The following is a 24231-nucleotide window of genomic DNA, read 5'->3' as shown; positions in this document are numbered from 1 at the left end:
CTCTATTTACTATTCCACCTAGCTGCCCCTATTTATTTATTTTTGCAACAGAATTGTAATTTTATCAATTTGGGGGAAAAAGAGGAATTCTCCATGCAGGTCAGCAACTGCCCTCCGCTAATAGTCTTATAGAACCCTCAGATCATAGAGGATTTACCCAGAGTCACACAACCAGTTTGTGAAACAGTATGAAATAGTGGAAAGAACACTGGACCTTGGAGTCATGAAGACCTGGTTTCAGCACTTCCTAGCTGTGTGACCCTGGGCAAGTCATCTTTTGCCTCAGTTTCTCCATCTGTAAAATGAGGAGGCTAGACTTAATAACCTGCAGGACCCCTTCCAGCTCTGGATTTATAATTGTATGTGTTAGAGGCTAGATGTGAGCCAGGCTTTCCAGACTCAAAGACCAGGTCTGTATCCCCTATTCTCCCATTTCCTTCACCATCACTCCTCAGTCTAGACCATCATGGACCAGCATTCTTGTCTCATGCCGTTTCTTCTTGGGTGTTTTATTTTCCCGAGATGGGTTCAAGCCTAGCTTTTGGCTGATGCAGTGAGGTTGGGGTTATGGGGGGGAATCACTGGCAGAAGTAAATAGGGTAATAGTGACAGAGAAGGGTAAGAAGAAGCAGGTTTATGCATTGGAGTCATGAACCCTTGGAGACTGGGCAGCACCAGACTGCCAGGATCTCCGCGTCAGCTGGGGACAGGACTGGAAAGAATGAGCTCAAGACACATAAAGGGGAGAGCAAAACCAAGCGTAAAGGACCAACAGGAAGCAGTACAAGATATTGAATAATTGATTGAGAGGCTGGAAAAAAAAGTCCTTGAAGTCACAAAGAATGGGAGTAACCTGAGCCTCTGTGAATCTGACAGATGTTCATCTAGAAAAGTTTTGTCTTGAGAGTCAGCCAGTCCGTCAACAAGCATTTATTAAGTGCTTACAGTGTACAAGGCACTGTTCCGGTTTGGCCTAGTAGATAGAAAGCCTTCCTCATAGTCAAGAAAATGTCTGCTCAAGTCCTCTGACACTGGCTGTGTGACCCTGAGCTAGTCTCATGCCCCAAGTAAATCCCTAAGACTAGAAGAACAGGTGTCCATCTGTATTCCTAGAGGGGTCACCTCAAAAGGGGTTCTTCTTACTGATGAAATCACAGTTTTGGGGTTTTTTTTTTTGCTTTTTGGCAGGCAGTTGGGGTTAAGTGACTTGCCCGAGGTCACACAGCTAGTTTTTGTGTTAAGGTGTCTGAGGCTGGATATGAACTCAGGTCCTCCTGACTCCAGGACCAGTGCTCTATTCACTGTGCCACCTAGTTACCCCCACAGATTTTTTTTAGAAAGCAATATCTAAAATTTAAGCTGACTATAAGAATTCAATAGAAAAAAAAAGAATCTGTGAAAATAACAGAAGCTACACAAAGCAGTGGGTGATGCACACAATTCCATTTTGCAAGAAAATATAGAAGCATCAGCACTAGTTCACCAGCCGCCAGCAGGCCTTGTTTACATGTGGTTACACCTCCAGGGAATGGGCCTATGTGGAAGGGGACTTAAAACAATGCCCCTTGGGTCATTTGAAGCTATGTTGTTGTTGCTGTCGTGACCCCATTTAGGGCTTTCTTGACAAAGATACTGGAGCGGTTTGCCATTTCCTTCTCCAGCTCATTGTACAGAGGAGGAAACTGAGGCAAACAGGGTGAAGTGACTTTTCCAGGGTCAGACAGCTAGTAAGTATCTGAGGCTGAATCTGAACTCGGATGTGCTGGCCTCTACCCCCCTGCCCTGCCGACCTGCCCTTTTGAATCCATACTGTCCTGCTTCATTGGGACCCACACTGATATCACCTCCAGGCTTCACTGGCTTTTGATGACTCCTTTGATCACTTCCTCCCCCAGCAGCTGCTCCCTAGGGTCTAGCATCGTGCTGTGCACAAATTACATACTTAGTAAATGTTTGTTGATTTGACTTGACACACACTTTAATGGATGACTTCACCACCTAATTTAGTAAGACATCCAGTTTCTGGTATGAATTCCATTGTTTACCTCCATTTCATTCTCCACATTCAAATTATCCTTTCTTCCAATTTTTCTCTCTGTCTCTGTCTGTCTCTCTCCCTCTGTCTCTGTCTCTCTGTTTGTCTGTTTCCCTCTGTCTCTCTCTGTCTCTCAGTCACTGTTTCTCTCCCTCTGTCTCTGTCTCTCTGTTTGTCTCTGTTTCCCTCTGTCTCTCTCTCCTTTTCTCTCTCCACATACATAATCACATAATATATAGTATAATAAACATACACATATATTATAGATTTGTATATATAATAGGTAGGATAGTTTCTATCTCCTCCTGCTCCCTGTCTCTGTCTCTCTTCTTCATCTTCCTTCTCTCTCCTTTTCCTTCTCCCTCTTCCCCTCTCTTCCTTTCTCTCCCTCTCTCATCCCTCTCCCTCTTCTCCCTCTCCTCATTTCTCTCCCTCTTTCCTTCATCCTTTCCCTCTATTCCTCTCCCTCCTCCTCTCCTGTTTCTTTCTATTTTCTCCCTCTGCCACTCTCTCTTTTTCTCCCTCCCCATTTCTCTCCCTCTCCCCTCTTCCCACCTCTCTCTCCTCTACCTACTCTCTCTTTCCCTTCCCCCCTCCCTTCTCCCCCTCCTCTCCCTCCCTATCTTTCTCCCTTTCTCCCCACTTCTTTCCCTCCCCTCCACCTCTCTCTCTGTCTCCCCCCACTCTCACTGTCTCTCTCTTTCTCCTTCCCTCCCTCTCCTCTTTTCTCACCCCCCCACCTAGCTCCCTGCCCCCCATCCCCCTGCACACACCTGTTCAGCTTTAGCCTTATTGCAGCTCAGAACTCCCACACAAACAGTCCACCAGCCTCTGCCTCCCTAGTAGCAGAAATTGCATACATGTGCCACAACACCCAACCCTTTCTCCTAATCTCAAAAGTAAAAGTTACTTCTCCTTTAAAGTCTTTGAGGGCAGACACCATTCCTTTTTTATCTTTGTTTTCCTAAGGGCTAGCACAGGTCCATAAGTCACTTCACAAAGGCTAGTTGATTGATCAGTTCCAGGCTACCCCCTCCATTGCTGCACCAGATTCCATCCAAATCCTGCTTCCACAACCTCCATCCCTTCCTTCCATCATCTTCAATTTCTCTGTCCTCTCTTCAGTTAATAATGATGGGGGGAGGGTTCTTTCTGCCTAATCCTGCTTTTCCCCAACTATCATTTTATTTCTATTATTTGACCACCAAACTTTCTTTCTCTTTTTGCTGTTTTTTGGAGGACAATTGGGTTTGTGACTTGCCCAAAGTCACGTGGCTATTAAGTGTGTCAAGTGTCTGAGGTCCACTCCAGCACCTATCAGAGTGCGTTGCACATTAGGTGCATCCTAAACGCTTGTTGACTGATTGCTTTCTTAAAAGTCATAAGAAAAAAGTCATAAGCTAGATGGTACAGTGAATAATGTACCAGCCTTGGAGTCAGGAGGACCTGAGTTCAAATTCAGCCTTAGATACTTGACATATGTACTAACTGTGTGACCTTGGGCAAGTCACTTAACCCAACTGCCTTACCTTCCCCCCTCCAAAAAAAAAAAGTTATAGGAACCTCTGCCTCTCAATTTCAGGAGCTTTTCTTGGTTCTCATTCTCTTTGAGACATTTGACAATTTAGCCATCCCTTCCTTAAAATACCTTTTTTCTTTTATTTTTGGTGTTATCTTCCCCTCCTAAAATGTAAAGTCTTTCAAGGCTAATGTAAGTTCTTTCTTTTGAGGGGGGGAGTGCAGTAATTGTCCAATCATTACTTAGCACAGTGCCTGGCACATAATAAGTGCTTTTAAAAGCCTTTTCATTCATTCTTGATTCCCTATCCCACCTCTCTGACTGTTGTTTCTCTGCCTTTTAAAATCCCCGTTTTTTTCCTCTGACTTCCTAACTGTGGCCACACTCGCTCAGGCCTCAGAACTTTTCCTCTCTCCCTTACAGAACTGATGCACTTCTGCACTCCAGCTGCTGTGCTCAATCCCAAAATCCCTCTCACCAAACCAACCTCTTCATGGCCTTCTAGCTCCATATTTCCAAAGGCTTGTTGGATATTTCTGATGAAATATCTCACATACCATAAGTTTAACACATTCAAAGCCAAAACTCATCATCTTTTCCCCCCAAACCAAACTCCCCTCCCAAATTTTGATCAGTGGTACTATCGTTCTCCCAGGCACACAGTAAAGAAATCTATTATCTTGGACTTCATTCCATATATCTGATCCATGACCATCTCCTATACATCCTTTCTTCCAAATGTCTGCCATATTTGTCCTTTCCTTTCCATTCTAACTGTGGCCTTCTAGCCTCACCTTTCATCACATAGCATCAGAATTATCCCGGGCTTCTCTTATGCTTGACCTCTTTGCCTCCATTTTCTCCCTTCACCCTCGAGGGGTACCTCCTGAATACTACTGCTGACTAAGCTGTCTTGTACACATCCCTTTTACCCTATTACTCTCTTCTCAGAAATCTCTAATGGCTCCCGGCTGTCCTCAGGATAAAGTACAAATTCCTTGGTACTTTATAAATCTAAAAGCACTACATGAGAGTGTCTTATCATTATTATTGTTAACCCAACTTTTAAGATTTTCCATAATCTTGCTATTTTCTCCTATCTATACAAATTCACTATCTACACCTCTTTGGTACAAAACCTTGTTACTTTAATATCTTCCCAAGGATTTCTGCTTATCCCTGACTCCAGGCCTTTTTTCATGGCGTTCACATTTCTGTACCAATCCAAATCCCATTCATCCTTTAAGACCCAGCCTAAGTTTTACCTCTTCCAGATCCCCATTCTCCTCTCTCTTTGCCTAAAGCCTCATGGCCAGAGTGCTGGACTTAGAATCAGGAAAACCTGAATTAAAATCTTGCCTTAGACACTCATTGTTTGCCCTTCATTCTTGAAGAGAACCAATGACAACAGGAGGGTGATGTCTTGACTTGCAAGTGAGTTGGATTTAAGTGAGGAAGATCTGTGTGAAGTCAGCCTCACTTTCTCTCCCAGATTCATCCGGGTCCAGTGGCAAGAAACAGACCAGGATGAATGGAGATGGCCCTGTACACCGTGAGAAACCTTGGCCTTTTAAAGCTAAGGTCTTCCCCAGGTCTCAGTTTGCCTCAGACACTAGCTATTTGCTCCTGGTCAAATCACTTCAACGGTTTCCTCATCTACAAAATTGAGTTAATAATAGAGATTGTTTTTGAGGATTAAGTGAGAGAATATATGTAAAGTTCTTTATAAACCTTAAAGAGCTTTCTAAGTGTTACCTGTTATTATTCCATGTATTCCATATATCTGTCTAATTAAAATTTGCCATGCATTGTTCCTGAATGAATTTCTCTATGTATCTTATATCCCTCTAGGCAATACCCTCCTGCTTTGGTCCAGAGGTGTCCAACACCTGGCCCCATAACACTCCCAAGTGCCACCCAAATCAAGTTAAAATGTAATTAGGAAATATTTAACAAATAAATAAAAAGAAAATAAAACAAAAACAATATTAAAATTTAAAACTAAGTCAATAGGCAGGCTATAGAGCTCCTTATGTATGGTTAGCAGCCCCCATTTCTTTCACATAATATTTTATTTTCCCCTAGTTACATGTAAAGACAATTTTTAATATTCAGTTTTAAAAATTTTGAGTTTCAATTTTTTTCTTTCCCCGCTTCAATCTCTCCCTTCCCTTAGTCAGTAAGCAAATTCATTATAGGTTATACATGTTCAATCATGTAAAACATATTCCCATATTAGTCATGTTGTGAAAGAAGACACAGTCCCAAAGGAAAAAAGTACAGAAAGTGACAAATAATAGGCTTCAATCTGCATTCAGACTCCATCAGTTCTCTCTCTGGAGGTGGAGAGCATGTTTTATCATGAGTCCCTCGGAACTGTCTTGGATCACTGTCTTGCTGAGAACAGCTAAGTCCCCACTTCTATTTGAGTTTGACACCATTGCTGTACTTAACCCTCTAAGACTATCAGTTACAGAGAAGGAAGCAATAGGGTAGATTTGGTAAAGGGAGATTTCTCATCTGGAAGTTCCCTACATCAATGAAATACAGGTCCAGGCCCTATCCCTATCCCCTTATATCCCTCACTGCCTAATAGTTAACTAGCATGGTGGGACTTTAGGTGAGACTAGAAGGAAGCCATAGACACTAGGAGTAGATAAGGAGGGAAACCATTCCAGGCATGGGGAACATACAGCCAGTGAAAATTATTGAGTTGGGAGATGAAGTGTCGTGTTCAAGGAACAGCAAAGAGGCTAGTGTCACTGGATTGCCAATTATGTGGTAGGGACTAAGGTATAGGAAGACTGTAAAGATTAGAAGCCAGGTTCCGAATGGCTTTGAATTCCAAACAAAGGATTTTATGTTTTGTCCTAGAGATACTGGGGACCCACTAGAGTTTATTGACTGGATGGGGACAGATTCTGATCTGTACTTTAGGGAGATCAGTTTGACAGCTCAGTGGAGGATGAAGTGGAGTGAGGAGAGACTTGTGGTGGGGAGACCAACCAGCAGGCCATCGCAATAGTCTAAACATGAATGGATGAGGGCCTGCCCCAGATTGGTGGTGGTGTAAGAAGATAAAAGGGAGCATCTACAAGAGACAGAAAGAAGGTAGAAACAAGGGGAGTTGGCCACTGATTGGACGTTGGAGGGTGAAAGAGAATGAGCAGTGAAGTTATACTGATAGGAGGTGCTCAGTAATTAAATGGCCCTTTGATTGACTGACTGATTGGTTAATACAGGTGAGCTGTGGCAGAAAGAGTCCAGTCTGGAATTAGATATTTAGGAAGGAAGGAAATAAGCATTTATTAAATACCAACTATGTGCCAGGATCCATGCTAAACATTAATATTTGCACAGTGATTTATAAATGTATAACTGTTTCCTAGGATCAAAGATTTGCCACTGAGAGGCAATGTTAGAGGTCATCTTGTCCACCTCTTTCATTTTATACATTAGGAACTAAGGACCCAGAAAAGTTAAGTGACTTGGTCAAAGTCATACAGAAAGTAAATGCTAGAGCGATGACTAAAACTCACATCCTCTGATTTCAAATCCAACTTGCTTGCCATTGTACTGTATTTCCTTCCTAAAATGAGACTTCTGAGGCTCATGGGTGATATCAGGCTTCAAATCCAAGGCTTCCTGTTTACTAGATAGGTACTTCTTTCATATCACGGTCCTGCTTTTTTGTCAGGCACCACTTTTTTTGCAAGTCATTTAGATAGTCCTCTGAACTGAAAATGAAAGCATCCAGCTAAGGTTCCCTGTCCTGGACAAAAGCTCAGACCCTTGAGCCCATGCAGAAGGCAAATTGGATTTTCTAACCTTGTTTTCATTTTTGGGTCCTTTGAGGGGTTAGGAGGGGAAGAGAAGATGGTTGGTAAGTTTCCAATTGTGTCTTTAAATAGGGTGTAGATAGGGGCAGCCAGGTAGCACAGCGAGTAAGAGCACCGGCTCCAGTGTTGAGAAGACCTGGAGATCGAATCCCGGGCTCAGACACTTAGCACCCACCCAGAAACACCTGGCCATGTAACCTTGAGCAAGTTACTTAATCCCTATTGCTTTAAAAAAAAAATAGGGTGTAGATATCTCCTGTTAGTGACCAATGTACCTTCTTTATCCCAAGACCTCAGGCTCCAGAGATACTGCCTCTGTTCCTTGAGTTCTGATATTTGATAGGGAGGCTGAGGAGGATATTTGATCTGAAGTTGGACTCCAAGGAATGGATCCAAGGTGGTTGGGCTGTCTAGGTGGCACAGTGAATAGAGCCCCAGCCCTGAAGTCAGGAGGACCTGAATTCAAATCTGGCCTCAGACACTTAATACAAAAACTAACCTTGTGACCTTGGGCAAGTCACTCAACCCCAATTGCCCTGCCTTCCCCCCTCCAAAAAGCAAAAAAAAAAGGTCAGTGAAGATTATTAATATGTAATAAGTAGGTAATAAGATGTATCGATTTCCTTGGGACACCAAGAAATGTCACAAGTAATTGATCTTTTCTGTATTTCAGGTGATGCAACAGTGAAAAAGAAACCTGCTCCCAAGACTCCCCCGAAGGCAGGTAATTAATTGCTGGTAGCATCCTGGGACAAGGGTGTTGGGATGCGGTATTTTTCCCTTGGCCTGTTGCCTTCCTGGTCCTCTGGGGCTCTATGGCTCAGGATGGTCCTATATCTTTATCCTTCATCTCTCACATCCTCTGGGTCCAGACTCTCCCTCATGCTAGCTTGCTCATTCTTTCTTTTGAACTCCAGCCTGGTTCTTCCCCTCTTCCCTTCTTACTTTTCTCGTTCATTCTCACCTCATAGGGCAGATGAGATGACAAATCTTGTCATTTCTACCTTCACAAGTCTCTCCTCTGGGTGCCCTTATCTCTACTCACTTAAAAGTCTCTTTTAGAGCAGTGGCCCTGGAGTCAGGAGCACCTGAGTTCAAATTCAGCCTCAGACACTTAACACTTACTAGCCATGTCACCTTGGGCAAGTCCCTTAACCCCAATTGCCCTGCCCTCCCCCCTCCAAAAAAAAAAAAGGACCTTATCACTTCTCCCCCAGGCTATTACAATGGCCACTTGATAGTTTCCTGCCCTAAGTCTTTCCCCTCTCCACTCTATCCTCTACTTCTAGCCAAAGTGATCTTCCTATACTGCAAGATATGATCATGACATTCCCCTACCCGACAAACTCCAGTGGTTCCCTCAGCATGAAGCATAAACTCTTCTGTTGGGCATTTAAAACCCTCTACAGCTTGGCCTCAACCTAATTTCCTGTCTTATCATACATGGATCCCCTTTCCTCCCGCTACAGTTCAGCCAGTCTAACCCCACTAGATCTCCTTTTTCTGCACCTTTTCACTGGCTGCACCCCATGCCTGTAATGCGCTCCCTTCTCACCTCTGCTTGCTAGAATCTCTTGTTTCCTTCAAAACTTGGCTTAATGTGAAACTTTTTCTGATGCCCACAACTACCAGTGTTGTTGTAGTTGAGTTGTTTCAGTCATGTTCTACTCTTTGTGACCCCATATTTGCGGTTTTCTTGGCCAAGATAACTGGAGCAGTTTGCCATTTCCTTCTCCAGCTCATTTTACAGATAAGGCAAACAGAGCTAAGTGACTTGCCCAGGGTCACACAGCTAGTAATTGTCTAAGGTCAGATTTGAACTCAGATCTTCCTGACTACAGACCTGGTGCTCTATCCATCGCCCCACCTAGCTACCCCTCAACTTCTAGTACTTCCCCCCAAAAAAATTACCTTGCATTTGTTTCATGTGCATATTATATATACTGACATATGTATGCATGTCTCTTCCCACAGAATCCAAGCTCCTTGAGGACAGGGTTTGTTATTTACATCCTTGTATCTCCAGGCTTAGTACAGTGTCTTAGCACATAGTAGATGCTTAATGAATTCTTGATGATAGATTAGTTCATCAACATTGTATAGTACTATGGGCTGCCCTTCCTTAAAATTTAACTGCATTAAGAGGGACATAGCTTCTAGGGAAAAAAGAGGTGATAAAAATAAAAACCTTGTTCTATAGCCTTCATCTAGAATATTGTGCTTCATTTTGGGAACCACAGTTCAGAACATAGATAATCTGGAGAGTGTCTAGGGTTGCAAAACCAGGAAGTTAAGGCCTTCAGATAGGTAGAAGGAACTGGGGGTGTTTGGCCTGGAGAAGAGAAGATTGAGGGGAACCATAATAGTTGTCTTTAAGAATCTGAAGGCTGGGGCGGCCAGGTGGCACAGTGAGTAAGAGTGCCAGCCCCAGCGTCAGGAGACCTGTTATCAGTTCCGGACTCAGATACTTGGCACCCACACAAAAAAATAACTGACCGTGTAACCTTGAGCAAGTTACTTAACCCCAATTGCTTTAAAAAAAAAAAAAAAGAATCTGAAGGCCTAGACTATAAGAGAGAGATTAGACTTATTCTGTTTGAACCCAGAGGGCACTGAATGAAAACCACAAGGAGGCAAATATAGGTAGGATCTCAGAAAAAAAAAATTCCCTATCATTTATAACCATCCCAGAGTGGAATGTGCTGTCGTTGGTGATGGAGTTTTCTTCTTGGGAGTCTTCAAGCAAAGACTGGATGGCTTCCTGCTGGTCATGTTGTAATGGGGATTCCTTTCCTGTAAGGGTTGCTAGCTGGCCACTGAGGGCCCTCCCAACTCTCAAAGTCTGTGATTTTCTGAGAAAACCTTCCCTTACTGTGCAGCTATCACCATATTCCACTTCCTCTCAATTGATCATGCACAATTGCAGTCTATTCATTTTGCAGGGTCTCGCTTATTCTTTTTATATGGTACTGGTTTTGTCTCCCTCCTGTGCTCCCTGTGAGCAGACCATATTCCCAGGAAACAAGTCACAGACACATGGATTTCGACCATTTCATTTCCTCCCTTTGACATTTTCTATCTCTGTATATGATCTCCTTGACTCACTAGAATATACATCCTGAATAGTTGGGACTTTTTTCATTTTTGTCTTTGTATAGTCATATACAAAGTCATATACATAGGACTGTGCTTGACACATTTTCTTTTTGGTCAGAACCTGTGATTTCATTGGTTTAAAAAGATGCCTCTTTTGATTAAGACCAGCAACTTTTCCTCCACTTACAATTTTCGAGACCATAAGTTAGGGCATTGAGAGTTTAAGTGACTTGGCCATAATTGCCCTGATAGTATATATGTCAGAGGCAGGTAACTCCACCCACTTCAGCAGGCTTCCTTTTGCCTTGAACATAATGGGTGTTTCAATTTGTGTCGAACTTAATTGCATTGCATTGCATTGCAATAAAATAAATAGTCCCATTCAACATGGATACCGAGGGGATGACTATTGGGGTTTATCAGGAAAGGTTTTCTAAGGCTCGTGTCATAGCTATCAAGCTAAGTTCTAGTTTCTAGCTCTCTCCTTGAAAGTGTGGGGATGGAGAAGGAGGAGGCAGACTAACACAGTCTATGACCACGTAGCTCAGTGCAAAGCCAGCTTCGGTGGGGAGAAGTTCACCTGTTCTTCAGAGAGGTGTGTTCTCTCTGTCTCTATCTGCCTACCTGGCTTTTTCTTGATCTCTTTATTTCTCTGACTCCCTTTCTCTCTTGCCCTTTAGCTGTTCCTCCCCAGATAATTCAGTTCCCCGAGGATAAGAAGGTTCGAGCTGGAGAGTCCGTGGAGTTGTTCTGTAAAGTTGCAGGCACCCAGCCGATCACTTGCACCTGGATGAAATTCCGAAAGCAGGTAATTTTCATGCATGTGGAATCTGAAGGGTCAGGATCTGACCAAGAAGTGGATATAGATGTATGTATATGTTGGGGGGGACCTTTTAATGGGGACTCAAAGGAGGCATAGGAATTCTTTTCTTACTGAGAGGTCTTTACAAATCGGAGAGGTCACCATATAGGTGGTTTTCATGGGGAACCACAGAGCTATGGGGACCCAAAGGAGGCAATGACTTTTCCTTCTCAGAGGTGTTTCCAAATTAGAGCAATTCCTCCGTCAATCTATTTTTTGTCGTATCCATAGTCTAGATGAATTGAATGACCAATAACAAACACAAACATTTGTTAATTGCCTACTGTATACAGAGCACCATATCAGGTGCTGACGGACATACAAAACTTAGAGAGGAGGTGGCCCCTGACCTCATAGAGTTCATAGTTTAGTAGGCAAGTAAGACACAATTACAGATAAAGATATTGTACAGTGTTACATATATTAGGATTAGGAGATCTGAGTTGTCATCCCTTCTTTTACCCCAAATTTGTCGTGCCACTGTAAATAAATCACTTCCTTTCTTCAAGCATCAGAGACTCCATCTGTGTAGAAGGAAGAATTATCTTTGCCCCTGCCCCACATTTATTTCATATGACTGGTGTGAGGATACAATGTAATTTCATACATCACTATAATATATCACTATAATACATCACTATAGCAATGCAAGGGTGTGGGGCCATTTTAACATGCTCTAGACAAACTGTTCTGGCATCCCCAACATACCTGATGACGAAGGCCTATTCCGGCAGAATGCTATTGGCTTGGGTTTTGCCTGTAGAATGGCAGAAGATGGGCATTCACCCAGTTTGGCTGTGTGGGAAGGTGTCTCCTGTCCCTCCAACACAAATTTTAATGCCTGTTTTAAACTGTGTATATGTGGACACTCCTAAATATGCAAACACCCAACTCATAAATTTATGTATTTACTAACATCCAGGCAGGGGCAAAGTTTTTAACTTTTAAGTTTAATAATTTTAAGTATTTTCTAAGATACCATATTCCCTTCACACCAAGAACCACACCAAATCTAGCATGAATGTGGTGAGTGTCAGAGAATGGGAGCCCACCAAGCTGTCTAAATAGGGATAAATGAGTCCAGGTCAGGAAAGGAGCTGGTCAGAGCTCCAATGCCATTCAACCATGGGATCACCCAATGAGTGGCTGTTGTACATCAAGTCTCAGCAAGAGAAGACCAAGAGTCCTGTTTTTAAAAAAGACCAAGAGTCTTTAAAAAAAAGTAAGAGTGGTTTCCTGGGATGATTGGTTGTTTTTTTCTGGGAAATCAGAACTGTGTTCCAAAAGCAATGGTGTTATTGGTTGCATTATAGTTCCCAGAACAAGAAGTAGAAAGTGGAACCAGGGATGTGTTCATGGAAGTAGATGGATGCTGAATGTGATGTGATACAAAGACAAAAATGAAACAGGACCTAGTCTCAAAGAACTTATACTCTGTAACAAGAGTGTCATACTCATATAGAAATGGACTTCTGCCAGTGCATATTAACTTAGAAAACCACAAATTGACATTATCTATGTTGCACTACATTTTTTCATGTTTTTAAACCTTTCCCAGGGGATGGGGAGGAGTAATCCAATATAGACACAAAGAGAGACAGAGACAGAGAGAAGTGAGGGGGAGAGAGAGGAGGAGGAGGAAAATGGGGGAGAGTGAGGGAAAGAGAAGGTAGGGAGGGAAAGAAATTGGGAGAGAGAATGAGAGAGGTGGGAAAGTGAGGGAGAGAGATGGTGGGGAAGGAGAGAAATTGAAAGGAAAAGAGAGAGACAGAGAGTCAAAGAGAGGAGAGATTGAGAAAAAAGGAGATAAATTGGGGTGTGGGGACCAGCAAAGAGAACAGGGAGGAGGTGGGCACTTAAGCTGAACTTTGATGGAAGAAAAAAGTACTGAAAGGCTGGGTTGAGTTGGGGAGTACATTCCAACCAGGGGGGATGGTTTGTTCAGAGTTGGAAAATGGAACGCAGAGTTTAGAGTACAGCTAATAGCCCAGTTTGGCTGGAACATAGAGGGCAGGAAGGTGAGAAAAATGAAAGAAGTCAGGAAAGGTAATTTGGAGCCAAATTGTGGAGGAAACTTTTAAAGAGTCATGTAGAGGACTTTGGATTTTATCCTGAAGTAGGGAGTTGTTAAAATGGGGCCCATGAACTTGTTTGTTTAATATCCCAATAACAGTAGTTCAGTAGAATTTGTTTCTATCATATCTCATATATTTTAGTTTATGTATTTTAAAACCTGATTCTGAGAAGGTGTTCATAGGATTCACCAGGCTGTCAAAGAGGTCTAGGATACAAAAAAGAGGTCAGAATCCCCTGTTCTAGAACCAATCAGGAACCACTAATTTTTTTTGGGGGGGGTGGGAATGGAGAAATAATGTGATCAGACATTTGCCTTAGGAAGATGATTTTTGCAGTTGTATAGGGGGTGGCTTGAAGAGGGAAGTGACTGGAGGCAGGGTGATTGCAAAAGTCCAGGTGATTAGGACCTGAACAAGGCTATGACCTCAGCCTCCCCAGGAGGTTGTGTTAGTTGGAGAAAGGAGCCCAATCTGTACTAGAGATGCTTGGGAGATAGTTTCCCAAGCTAGCTCACCGAAAGCTAACTCCCCCTATAAAACAGGTGAGATTAGTGCTCTCATTGACAATAGTTCTACAATTCAGTCATATTATGGGTTAAATGGGCTTTAGTGGATTAGCTTGGGGATTTAACCGATGTGAGGAAGCTTGTTTCTGTGTTTCCTGTTCTGAGCCTTAGACCTAACAAATAAAGTTTTGGAACACAATCCACATGTTAGACCGGGACTTCTGTCTGTTTTCTTTCATGTGAGTCTGCAGTTATCTATGTATATTGCAGAAACTTAAGAGCCCTTTTCTCCTGATCCCTTCCTTGCTCCATTAACAAGATATTTGTAGGTGTCCTGAGGGCATAGAGAGCCAGGCTCGTACTAAGGAGGAGGAAAAGAACCCAAGTATTAGAAAGATAGAGATGTGGGAGGAGGGGAAGGACATGCTTGGGACTTCCAAGCTATAACCTTGGGTCATACCACCCAGGATCATCAAGAGTAACAAAGAATCCCTGTATTTTTCATGCTTCATTAAGATACTTAGGCTAAGGATTTTTCAGTTTGGGGAAGTTAGGATTCTGCTGGAAATTTTTTCTATAATCCTAAACTAGAAGGTGTAGGGAAATTGGGAAGCTCCCTAAACTCTGAGCCTGGGGGCCAACCAAGTGCTGAAATAGTTCATTCTCCTCTGCCTTCCTAGCCAACACCCAGAGGCTTTCCACAGCTTCTTTTGCTTAGAATCAGGGCCAGTGACACTGCTAAGTAAGTCACTGAAATGGAGAATTTGACTCTGGAGCTGAGAGAAAAATAGAACAGATGAGAAAGTGTAAAAAGTGAACCCACAGAGCTCCAGGGCCAGAGGTCATCTCCTCTACTAGAGGCCTCTTGTGGTCCCTGCCTCCTTCCAGATATTAGTGCCTCCCTTCTAAAATTACCTCCGTGATTTCTTCAGGACAGGGTACTCCCAAGTAAGGAAATTCCCTCTACCATTGCAGATTGGCACCTTCTCTGCAACATATAGTAGCCTTAGAGAGTTGCCTAAAGCACTGAGAGGTTGAGTGATTTGCCCAGATTACACCCCTCCCCTCCATGTACCCACTGACCTGTTATCTATTATGACACACTGCCTCTTGCATTTATTTCATATACATATCTGTGTTTGTGTGTGTGTACAAATGTATGCCATATGTATTTGTATATATTTGTTGTTTGTTATTTTTCAGTCATTTCATTCGTGTCTGGCTCTTCAGAACCCCATTTGGGGTTATCTTGGTAAATATACTGGAGCAGTTTGCCATTTTCTTCTCCGGTTCATTTTATAGATGGGGAAACTGAGGCAAATAGGCTTAAGTAACTTGACTAGGGTCACACAGTTAGTTAAGTGTTCAAGGTCAGATTTGAACTCAGGTCTTCCTGACATCAGTCCTCCTGTTCTGTCCACTGGGGCATATATATGTACTATATACCATATTGTATATATCATATATAATATACCATATGTGTGTGTACACATACACACACATACAGAGTATATGTTGCATCACATCCTAATCCCCTCGCCAGTGTATAAACTCCCTGAGGGCAAAGACAGTTTCTTTTTTGTCTTTGTATTCCCTCTACCTAGAAAAGTACCTAGCACTAGGAGATAGATATTCACTAAATGTTTGTTGATTGATTGATTGACTGATGAATTGATTGACTGATTGATTACCTCTAGATGGAACTGTGTCAAATCAGCATCAGGCCCTCTGTAACCAGGAGCAGGGGAGAATACGCTCTATTCTAGGCAGGTTGGGCAGGGACCACAAGTCGAGAGGGAGGGAGGTAATACTCCTTCTTTGCTCTGGTTATGCTCATTGTACCATTTACTCCACCAGATCCAAGAGAGTGAACACATCAAGATTGAGAGCAATGAGAATGGCAGTAAGCTAACCATCCTTGCCACCAGGCAGGAGCACTGTGGCTGCTACACTCTGCTGGCCGAGAATAAGCTGGGCACCAAGCAGGCTCAAGTCAATGTCACCGTTGTGGGTAAGTGAGCAGGGCCAATGGAAGGGCTGGGGGGAGGGAGGAGAGAAAGGTGGCTCCAGTAAGGGATTCCAGGGATGACGGAAATGAAGAACCTGCATCTCTATCCATTAAGACGAGCAGACACAAAACTGGCCTCTCTTTGCCTGGATGTGCCTTCTTGTTTGTGGATGTGTTTGCCTGAATGTGTGTGTAGGTATTTGGATAGGTTTGTAGGTGTTTCTACTATGCTTATGTACATGTGGTGTTCTCAGCTCAGACATCTTCAGAACTGATTCCCACCTCATTACACACACACACACACACACACACACACACACCCCGTAGGGTCTGCATAGCTGTCTCCCTCCTGATGAGTGCTCAGGTTCTGCAGAGGTCAATGCAAAAAGAACTCAAAGTAAGGACTAGGAGACAAGTGTCCCAACTCCCAACATATTAGAAGCCACTTTGTGGACAGGTAGAGGTAGGGATTGCCCCCATGGCAGAAGGAATTTTTGTACTGGAAAACTGAAGCTCAGACATACTGCAAATAATAGAATCAGTTGGGTAGAAGGAAAGGAAAAAATGTTTACTCCCATCCCTTACCAAAAAATAGCTGACTTCAGCTAATGGGACAAAAGATGGGAAGAAAATAAATGGAGAGAAGAAGGAAGCAGAGAAAAAGAACAGGCTAGTGAAAAATAAAAGACGAAGTGGGGAAAAGAGAAAAAAGGCATGGAAAAGAATTTGAAAATCATGAGACTCAAAACCACTGAGACCAAGTAGTTTGTGGTGGTATGTATCCACCAACTGGGAAGTTGCTTATTTTGCTCTCCACTGTTTCTTTAAAAACCAAAGGTATTAGGGGTGGGGAAAAGAGGAGGAAGTTATTGATTGAGGAAATCGAGGGTAAGCAGAAGGTGCTGTGACTCAGGAGATTGAAGATAAATTAATCTGGAAGGTGGGGAGAGGTTGGAACTCATTTAAGACCAGCTACAAAGACATGACAGTTAATTCCAGCCCCAGAACAGCCCCAAACTACTTGAACAAAGAGTACAATAAACCTTTAGCAAGATTGGACTACTTTCTCTATTCACCCACCATCTCCATTAATCCCACAGAAGAAGTCAGAGAGCCCAGGCATTTCCAAAGAATCCAAGTACCTCATAGTAGCTACTAATTCATGTTTTCTCCCTCCCTCTTTCTTCATTCTTATTTTCCCTCTGTTTTATCTCCAATCTGCTCTTTTCTCCCTCTCTTCTCTCTTCCTTCCCCTCTTCTTTTCTTCAATTCTCTTTTCACATTTTCACTCTCCTTCCATTCTTCCTCTCCTTCTCCTTCTTTTCTCTGTCTCCTATTCTTTCTACTTCTCTCTTTTATCTTCTTTACATCTTCTGTCTTCTCATCTCTTGTCCCATTAACTGAAATCAGCCATTTTTGTGAGGGGTTAAGGGTTGAGAGATGAGAGTAAGAACCTCTTTTTCTTTCTCCCCCACTAATCCTGTCTTTTGCTTATAACATGTCTGGGCTTCATTGTCCCCATCTAAAAAATGGTGAGACTGATCATTTCTATGTCACCCCTGCCCTCCCATCCCAACTCTCTTTTGAGGGCACTAGATATTAACTTCATTGGAATAAGGAATAAGTAATGGCTTGTTGGCTCCATGGCTGAGGTTAAGTTGGACTGTTCCTTCAGGTGCATGGGAGTGTATGAGTATGAAACCCCACCCTCCCCTCCCTACCCCCCAGAAAGTGTTAGTTCTTTTAAACTCATAGTTTTATCTCCCCTCTGCTGTGCTGTTTTGGGGGCTGGCTGCTTCAACTGCTTTTTCCCGTGACATTCCCCCCACACCCACACATATACTGCCCTCCCCCAAAGGCTTTACCCCCCGCCCCCCATCAACCATTCTGCAGTTGTAGCCTTTTATGGTTTAGTTTCTTATTTTGTGAGGCCAGCACTGACAGGGGCCATCGGCATGGCGGCCAGCCAGCTGGCAGAAGCAGCATGTTAAATACCATCCCTTCTAAATAGCCTCGGAGGGGAATGGAATGGAGGCAAATGGTGCTTTCTGTCTGCTTCCCCCTCACAGAGCTAAGAATAGAATGATTCAGTGAAATGAGGACTCATATTTATATACAGCAAAGTCTCATTCATTCACTCAGACCCCCCTAATTCAGAATTATGTACTGATAATCCAATTTGGATTGAGCCGAGATTTACCTTTCTATAAACATCAATGCATTCTCCATGAACAGAATTTGCTAAGAATGTGAGCCACATAAACAATATTATACAGGAGTCATGTAAACCTACTTGAGACAAACCTTTCAAACACTTTAGCAGCACCTATTTGCAAACTAGCAATGAGTGTGTTCATTGCAGATGGCCCTGTTGATTGATTCAAGAATGTCCAAGAAGGACATCAACTTGGAAACACTTTGTTAGCTTGGTTAACTTTGTATTATTTTTTTCTATTCCAAAATATTAAAACTTTGTTCCTTTTTGTATAGTCTACAGCTTGCTTTTTTTTCCCTTTTTTAAAAAAATAGGCTGACCTTTCCCCCCAAAGCTCAGCCACTGATTAGCTTCAGGAAGATAAATTTTCAGCCCTAGAATCTCATGGAGACCTTCCACTAAAGCATGTAGCTATTGGAAAACATTGGTGGAATCAGTGCCTGCACCAATAAAAATCACAACATTTTCCCAGGGATTCTTAATTCATGCAGGTTCTCTTTGTTTTAAAGGTCAATTCAGGAACTTATTAAGATGTTCTTTGGGTATCAGAAATACCCCTTGACTCCTTTTTTGTGAGAGGGACGGCAAGGCAATTGGGGTTAAGTGACTTGTCCAAGGTCACATAGCTAATAAGTATCAAGTGTCTGAAGCCGAATTTGAATTCAGGTCTTCCTTACTCCAGGGCCGGTGCTCTATTCACTACACCACCTAGCTGCCCCTTGACTCTTTCTTTACTACCTGAGGCAAGGTGCTAGGGTAAAGGGAGAAGAAATGCCCACAGGAAGTGAAACAGAATAGCCTAGGGTATGTGTTTGTTACTTCCTGCGTCCATATTATTCCCATACAATCCAGTTCTAAAATGAGAAAAACAATAGCCCCTACCTCCCAGAGTCAGGAGGAAACAAGGAGATATTTTAAAGTAATTTGCATACCTTAAGGTGCTATACAAATACTTGTTGTTTTTATATTCAGCAAGACATAGTTGGAAGTAATCCTTGATTAGGACTAGAAGATTCTGTTTCTGAGAAAAGGAAGGCTATATAGCTAGAGTGGTTGGATTAACTGTATTTCTGGGGATAAGAACACGTGAGAGAGAATTCCACATGAGCTGCAGAGATTGGAAATAGCCTTTCTCTCCCAGGTCTTCCCTTCCCTTTTCTACCACTCCCTGTTATCCTGGCTCCCTCACTCTATGACCAGCAACAATGCCAAGGGAGATACAAAGTCAAGTGCCTAGTGCTACATGCAGATGCTTAGCACATGGACAGCATGTGTGTGTTTGTGTGGGTATTTATGAGAAATCTGAAAAAGCATGGGAAAATCTGACTGCTTTGGGAATATTCCTTTTTAAGATTTTTATCTATGACTCTTTTCATTCCTTCATGTGGTCCTAGGTCTGAATTTTATGCATCATTGACAAAAATATGGACTCTACCCTCAAGTGACTTCTAATCCAATATGGAGAAATATAGTAATAATAACAACAATTTGATGTCTTCTTCATCATATAACTGTCATGATCCTTAATCCTTTCCTTCCAAACCTGTATGATTGCTCTTCCCAGCCACCACCACCCCCAAAAAAATAATAATGTTTTCATTTAGAATTATAACTTATTCCATAATTTAGCCCTCAGCTATAAAGCTCTTCTTTCCCAAAGCCAAAGATCTATCTGCCACATCCATTGAAGAGCTAGACCTAGTTTTTTCTCCCTCTGTGGCAGAAAGAAAAAAAAAAGAAGCATAGTGCATATCTACATTAATGTAGAAGTTTCCTAGCTAATTTACTTTTTGGGAAAAGGGTTTATTTAACAGGTTTTTTCCTCCTCGCCTTAAATGCTTTTTAACTTATTGTATTCTTAAAGTAGACCCCCAAATTAGAATATCATTATTGCTTAGCAACTAGCCACTTTCATTATTTGACTCTAATTCACTAGAATACCCAAAGATCACAATTAAAACTAAAAATTATTCTAAAATATTTTCTAGGGAAAAATTAATTTGATTTACATTTTCATTTATATCTTTTGTTTTTATATCACTTTTCATTTTCACATATATCCCTTCCCACACCCATCCCCAGAGAACCATCCCTTGTAAGAAAAAGGAAAAAAGAGAAGGGGGAGGTCAGGGAAAAGACAATTAGAACTAACCAACATATCAACCAAATGTTATAATATGTACAGTGTTCCCCATCCATAGTACCCTACTTGATCAAAGAAGGGAATAAGGTCATATATTTCAATCTGAAAAGGATCTTAAGGTCCATCTAGTCTACTTCGAACTTGCCCTCTCCCCCCAACACACATACATAGATTTTTCAGATGAGCAAACTGAGGCCCAGGGCTATTAAGGGATATCTCCAAGATCTTGCAGATAAAATTTGAACCCGGGTCTTCTAACATCAGAACCAGTGCTTATTCCACTTTAACAAAGAGATGCATTGTATCCACCCTTGTTTAGGGTCAAGTTGAGAACAAACCATGTTAAAAAGAACATTTTAAACAGAAAATTTAGAAATGTGATGAAGACCTCTTGGCTCAGACCCACACAGACATTACCAGTATCTTGCAAAGCTGGTTATAGCAAAAATTTATTGGTCTCCCAGTGTCCCTCCAGTCCTTATTTTTCATAGCTGTGGGCTTTCCTGATGTCGCCATGAGAAAGCCTTTTTTTCCCTATAAATACTCTGTGGCCCATAGTTGGCCTTATTTGCCACTAGATGGAGTGCCTTGCATTGGTTAGGTGAAAGGCTAATTGAGCTTACTAGGAAATTCTATTCCTGAAATTTTTTTAATGGCCCATTGCATCTATTAGGAGAAATCCATCCTTGGATAAGTGGACATTTCTGTATTTCATCAGAATTCAGCAGGATTAGCTCAGTTCTATGACCAAGAGGCTTCTTGACCCCTGAGAATGGCAAATACTGCCTTATCTTCCAAAATTCCAGAAGGAGAGCTAGTGACATATTGTCAGGGTTTGCTCATAACCATTTCTTATCTAATTTCTACCTACCATGAGAGCCAAGAATAGACAGGACTGATCCTGCTCATTGCATAGAGGTGAGAACCTGAGCCCAGAGAGGTAAAAATGCTTGTTAAAGTCACATAGCAAGTCAGGGGGGAAGCTAGGGCCTGAACTTGGGCTGTTCTGAGAAATGTGTTTATGACTTAGACTAAGCACAGGAAATCACAACTTGTGAGCTGGAAGTCCTGTTACACACACGCACACGCACACACACACACACACACACACACACACACACAGAGCCATAACAAGGCCCTTTGAACAGCAGATGTATATTCCATTTTGACTCTTTTGGGGGCAGGGGGAGGGGCATATAATCATTTGTTGTTATGTCTATGTGTCAGGCTTCATTCCAAATCATAAATAAGTGGTTCTGAATTTCAGAATCACAGAATTTCAGAGTACAGAGAGACTTCAACAGTCACCTAGTCCAACTGCTACCTGCAAAGAATCCCCCAATACAACATATTTGGTCACCCAACCCCTGCTTGAAAACCCTCAATAAGGGGGAGAAAGAAGAACCCACCTTCTTCCCAAGACTAGCCTGGTCCATTTCTGGTTAGCTCTAATTGTTAGAAAGTTTTTCCTCTTTGCAATTTATGTCCATTGTTTTCCAGTTTATTTGAGTGAATGAAGTAGACTCTTCTTGAAATTCTTATGGTGTTTCTGCTTGTCCTGTGTTTACATTTATCCAGATAAGCCAGATCCCCCAGCAGGCACACCCTGTGCTTCAGATATTCGGAGCTCATCACTGACCCTGTCATGGTACGGGTCTTCATATGATGGGGGCAGCGCTGTGCTGTCCTACAGTGTGGAGATCTGGGACTCAGCAGACAAGGAGTGGAAAGAATTGACCACATGCCGCAGCACCTCCTTCAGTGTCCAGAACTTGCTGCCAGATCGAGAGTACAAGTTTCGTGTGCGGGCGATCAATGTATATGGTACCAGTGAACCCAGCCAAGAGTCAGAGCTCACCACAGTGGGAGAAAAACCTGAAGGTGAGTGTCATTCATCGTCATCATCTTCGCTTTTGGATGGCGTGCCCTCTGTGTGTAGATCTGGCAATACAGAGAAAAGAGATGGCACAGTCCCTGTCCGTGAAACACTCGCAGATCTGAGGCCGCGACAATGCTATCACTTCATAATATAATTTTGCTTATCTACTGTTAAAAAAAAAACTTCTTAGAGACATCTTTTCTTACATCTTTATGCCCCTCCCTATTCCCTTACCAAATCAGCCATCCCTTGTAACAAAGAATAAAAAAAGAACAAGAATATTTCAACAAACCAAACCCCAAGCCAATCACACATCAGTCAAGTCTAATGGTATTGATAATATTCCATCCTCATAGTTCCCCCATCTCTGTAACAGAAGAGAGAAGTACATTTTTTCAACTCTGCTCTAGGGTCAAGTTTGGTCGTTATAATTACAAAGCATGGAGTGTTGTCTTTTCCTTCTCTCCATTTACATTGTGCTAGTCATTGTGTATATTATTTCCCTGCTTCTGTTTACTTTGTTGTATGTCCATTCACAGAAGCCTTTCCATGCTTCTCTGAATTTCTCGTTGTCATTGTTTCTTACAACCTAGTAATTTTCCATTATGTTCATGTAACATAATTCGATGGATATCTGTGCTATTATTCCCTAGTTTTAGCTAGCACATTCTACTTGTTTATCGAGCCTGGAATTTCATTATACTGCCACCGGAGTTGGTCATGCCCCTGTCACAGGGTGCAAGCTCCAAGAGGCACACTTTGCCAGAGAGATGTATGAGCTTCTCACTTCAGACTTATCCATCCTTTCTAATGTCCCATGTTATATTTAAAATTATAACTAGCTCTTCAATGAGGCAGCTGACCTTATTCTCAAAGTATAGAACTCATTTCATATGTTCATTGTTGAACTAGAAATTTCCTTGATATTCCTTGTGCTTGATCATTCTCATTAAATACCTCTCAATTTAAAAAAAAAAACAACTAACCTTTAACTAATCAGCTGCTTAGAAGATAATAGTGCATGTCTACATTAACGTAGAGATTCATGGCAAAGCAGAAATTGTCAGTAAATCAAATTATTTAGTTACTGTTTGATACAGGTATCACCAGCTCTTACTTTTTCCTCTATCAGCTTAAACCTGAATTCTTAATTTGTCGTCAAACATCAAATAACCTTCCCTTTGGTTTGACCTGTGGGCTAGTTTAGATTTCAAATGATATAGAAACACTCCTTCCTTTAATTCTCTCCTTTCATTTTATTTGTATCTTAGCCACGGAAAGTCTAGTAAACCTGCCCTAAATTTCCCTCGCACTACAGTGAGCATCTAAGGTCTTTACTAACTTTTTCAGAGACTGAAATAAAATAAAACATCAGGTCTTCAGGGCTCTGTGGAGGGATAGCTTTGGTATAGGGGCTAGGTCACCCCTTGACTGGTCCTTCCAAATCTCCAATGTGGAGGAGATGTTTTACCAGGTTATTTTCAGTCTTAACTACTCTTTACTGTTAATTTCTTTCCTTGGAGTGAGGTGGAACTTTATGTGCATATGATGCCTACTTACTTCTCCAAGAGCCTGAAATGCAGACTGTTCAAATCCCTTACTCAGAGCAGAACTTGGTAAACAAAATTTTATTTTAAAAGTATTTTATAGTCAAGATCTAACCAGTTTCATAACAGAAGAAATATTATTTCTTCTCTAGGAGAGGTCCTAATCAGAAACCACTGGGGGGTACTAAAAGCAATGTCCTTATTAGCCTAGTTCCATTGTGTTCGGGGTCAGTTTGCTGCCCTAGGAAAGAGTATTGTACAGAGTACAAGAGTAATTGTACAAGAACAGCAACAATAGCTAGCATTAGTTTGGGCTTCAAGGTTTATAAAGTGCTTTATATTGTATCTCATTTATCCTTATATCAATCCTGTGAAGTAGGTACAATTAATTATCCCCATTGTACAGATTAGGACAGTAAGGCTCAGAGAAACTGAGTGACTTGCCCAAAGTCACACAGCCAGTAAGGGTCTGAGGTGAGGTTTGAACGCAAGTCTTCTACTTCAGGT

At 42.0% G+C, this 24231-nt stretch overlaps 1 protein-coding gene across 9 annotated transcripts in view; it reads left to right on the top strand.

Annotated features, from left to right (window-relative positions):
• Positions 1-24231, top strand: part of MYLK (myosin light chain kinase) — a 449378-nt gene that overhangs the window by 356651 nt on the left and 68496 nt on the right. For 8 of the 9 annotated variants that reach the window (XM_069064950.1, XM_069064948.1, XM_069064951.1 and 5 more), the window contains 4 exons: positions 8067-8117; positions 11170-11297; positions 15790-15943; positions 21877-22179. In XM_069064950.1, coding sequence (XP_068921051.1) covers positions 8067-8117; positions 11170-11297; positions 15790-15943; positions 21877-22179 — 636 coding nt within the window. Of the gene's footprint in view, positions 1-7291; positions 7438-8066; positions 8118-11169; positions 11298-15789; positions 15944-21876; positions 22180-24231 lie in introns of those variants that run through there. The other variant, XM_069064955.1, reaches the window with a different exon arrangement.

This window comes from Petaurus breviceps, unplaced genomic scaffold (assembly GCF_028583685.1).
Source record: "Petaurus breviceps papuanus isolate PSGF00001 unplaced genomic scaffold, PetGlider_PUasm1.0 90654, whole genome shotgun sequence".
NCBI lineage: Eukaryota > Metazoa > Chordata > Mammalia > Diprotodontia > Petauridae > Petaurus > Petaurus breviceps.
The sequence above is the reverse complement of the archived record's forward strand: the minus strand, read 5'-3'. Positions and strand labels throughout refer to the sequence as shown.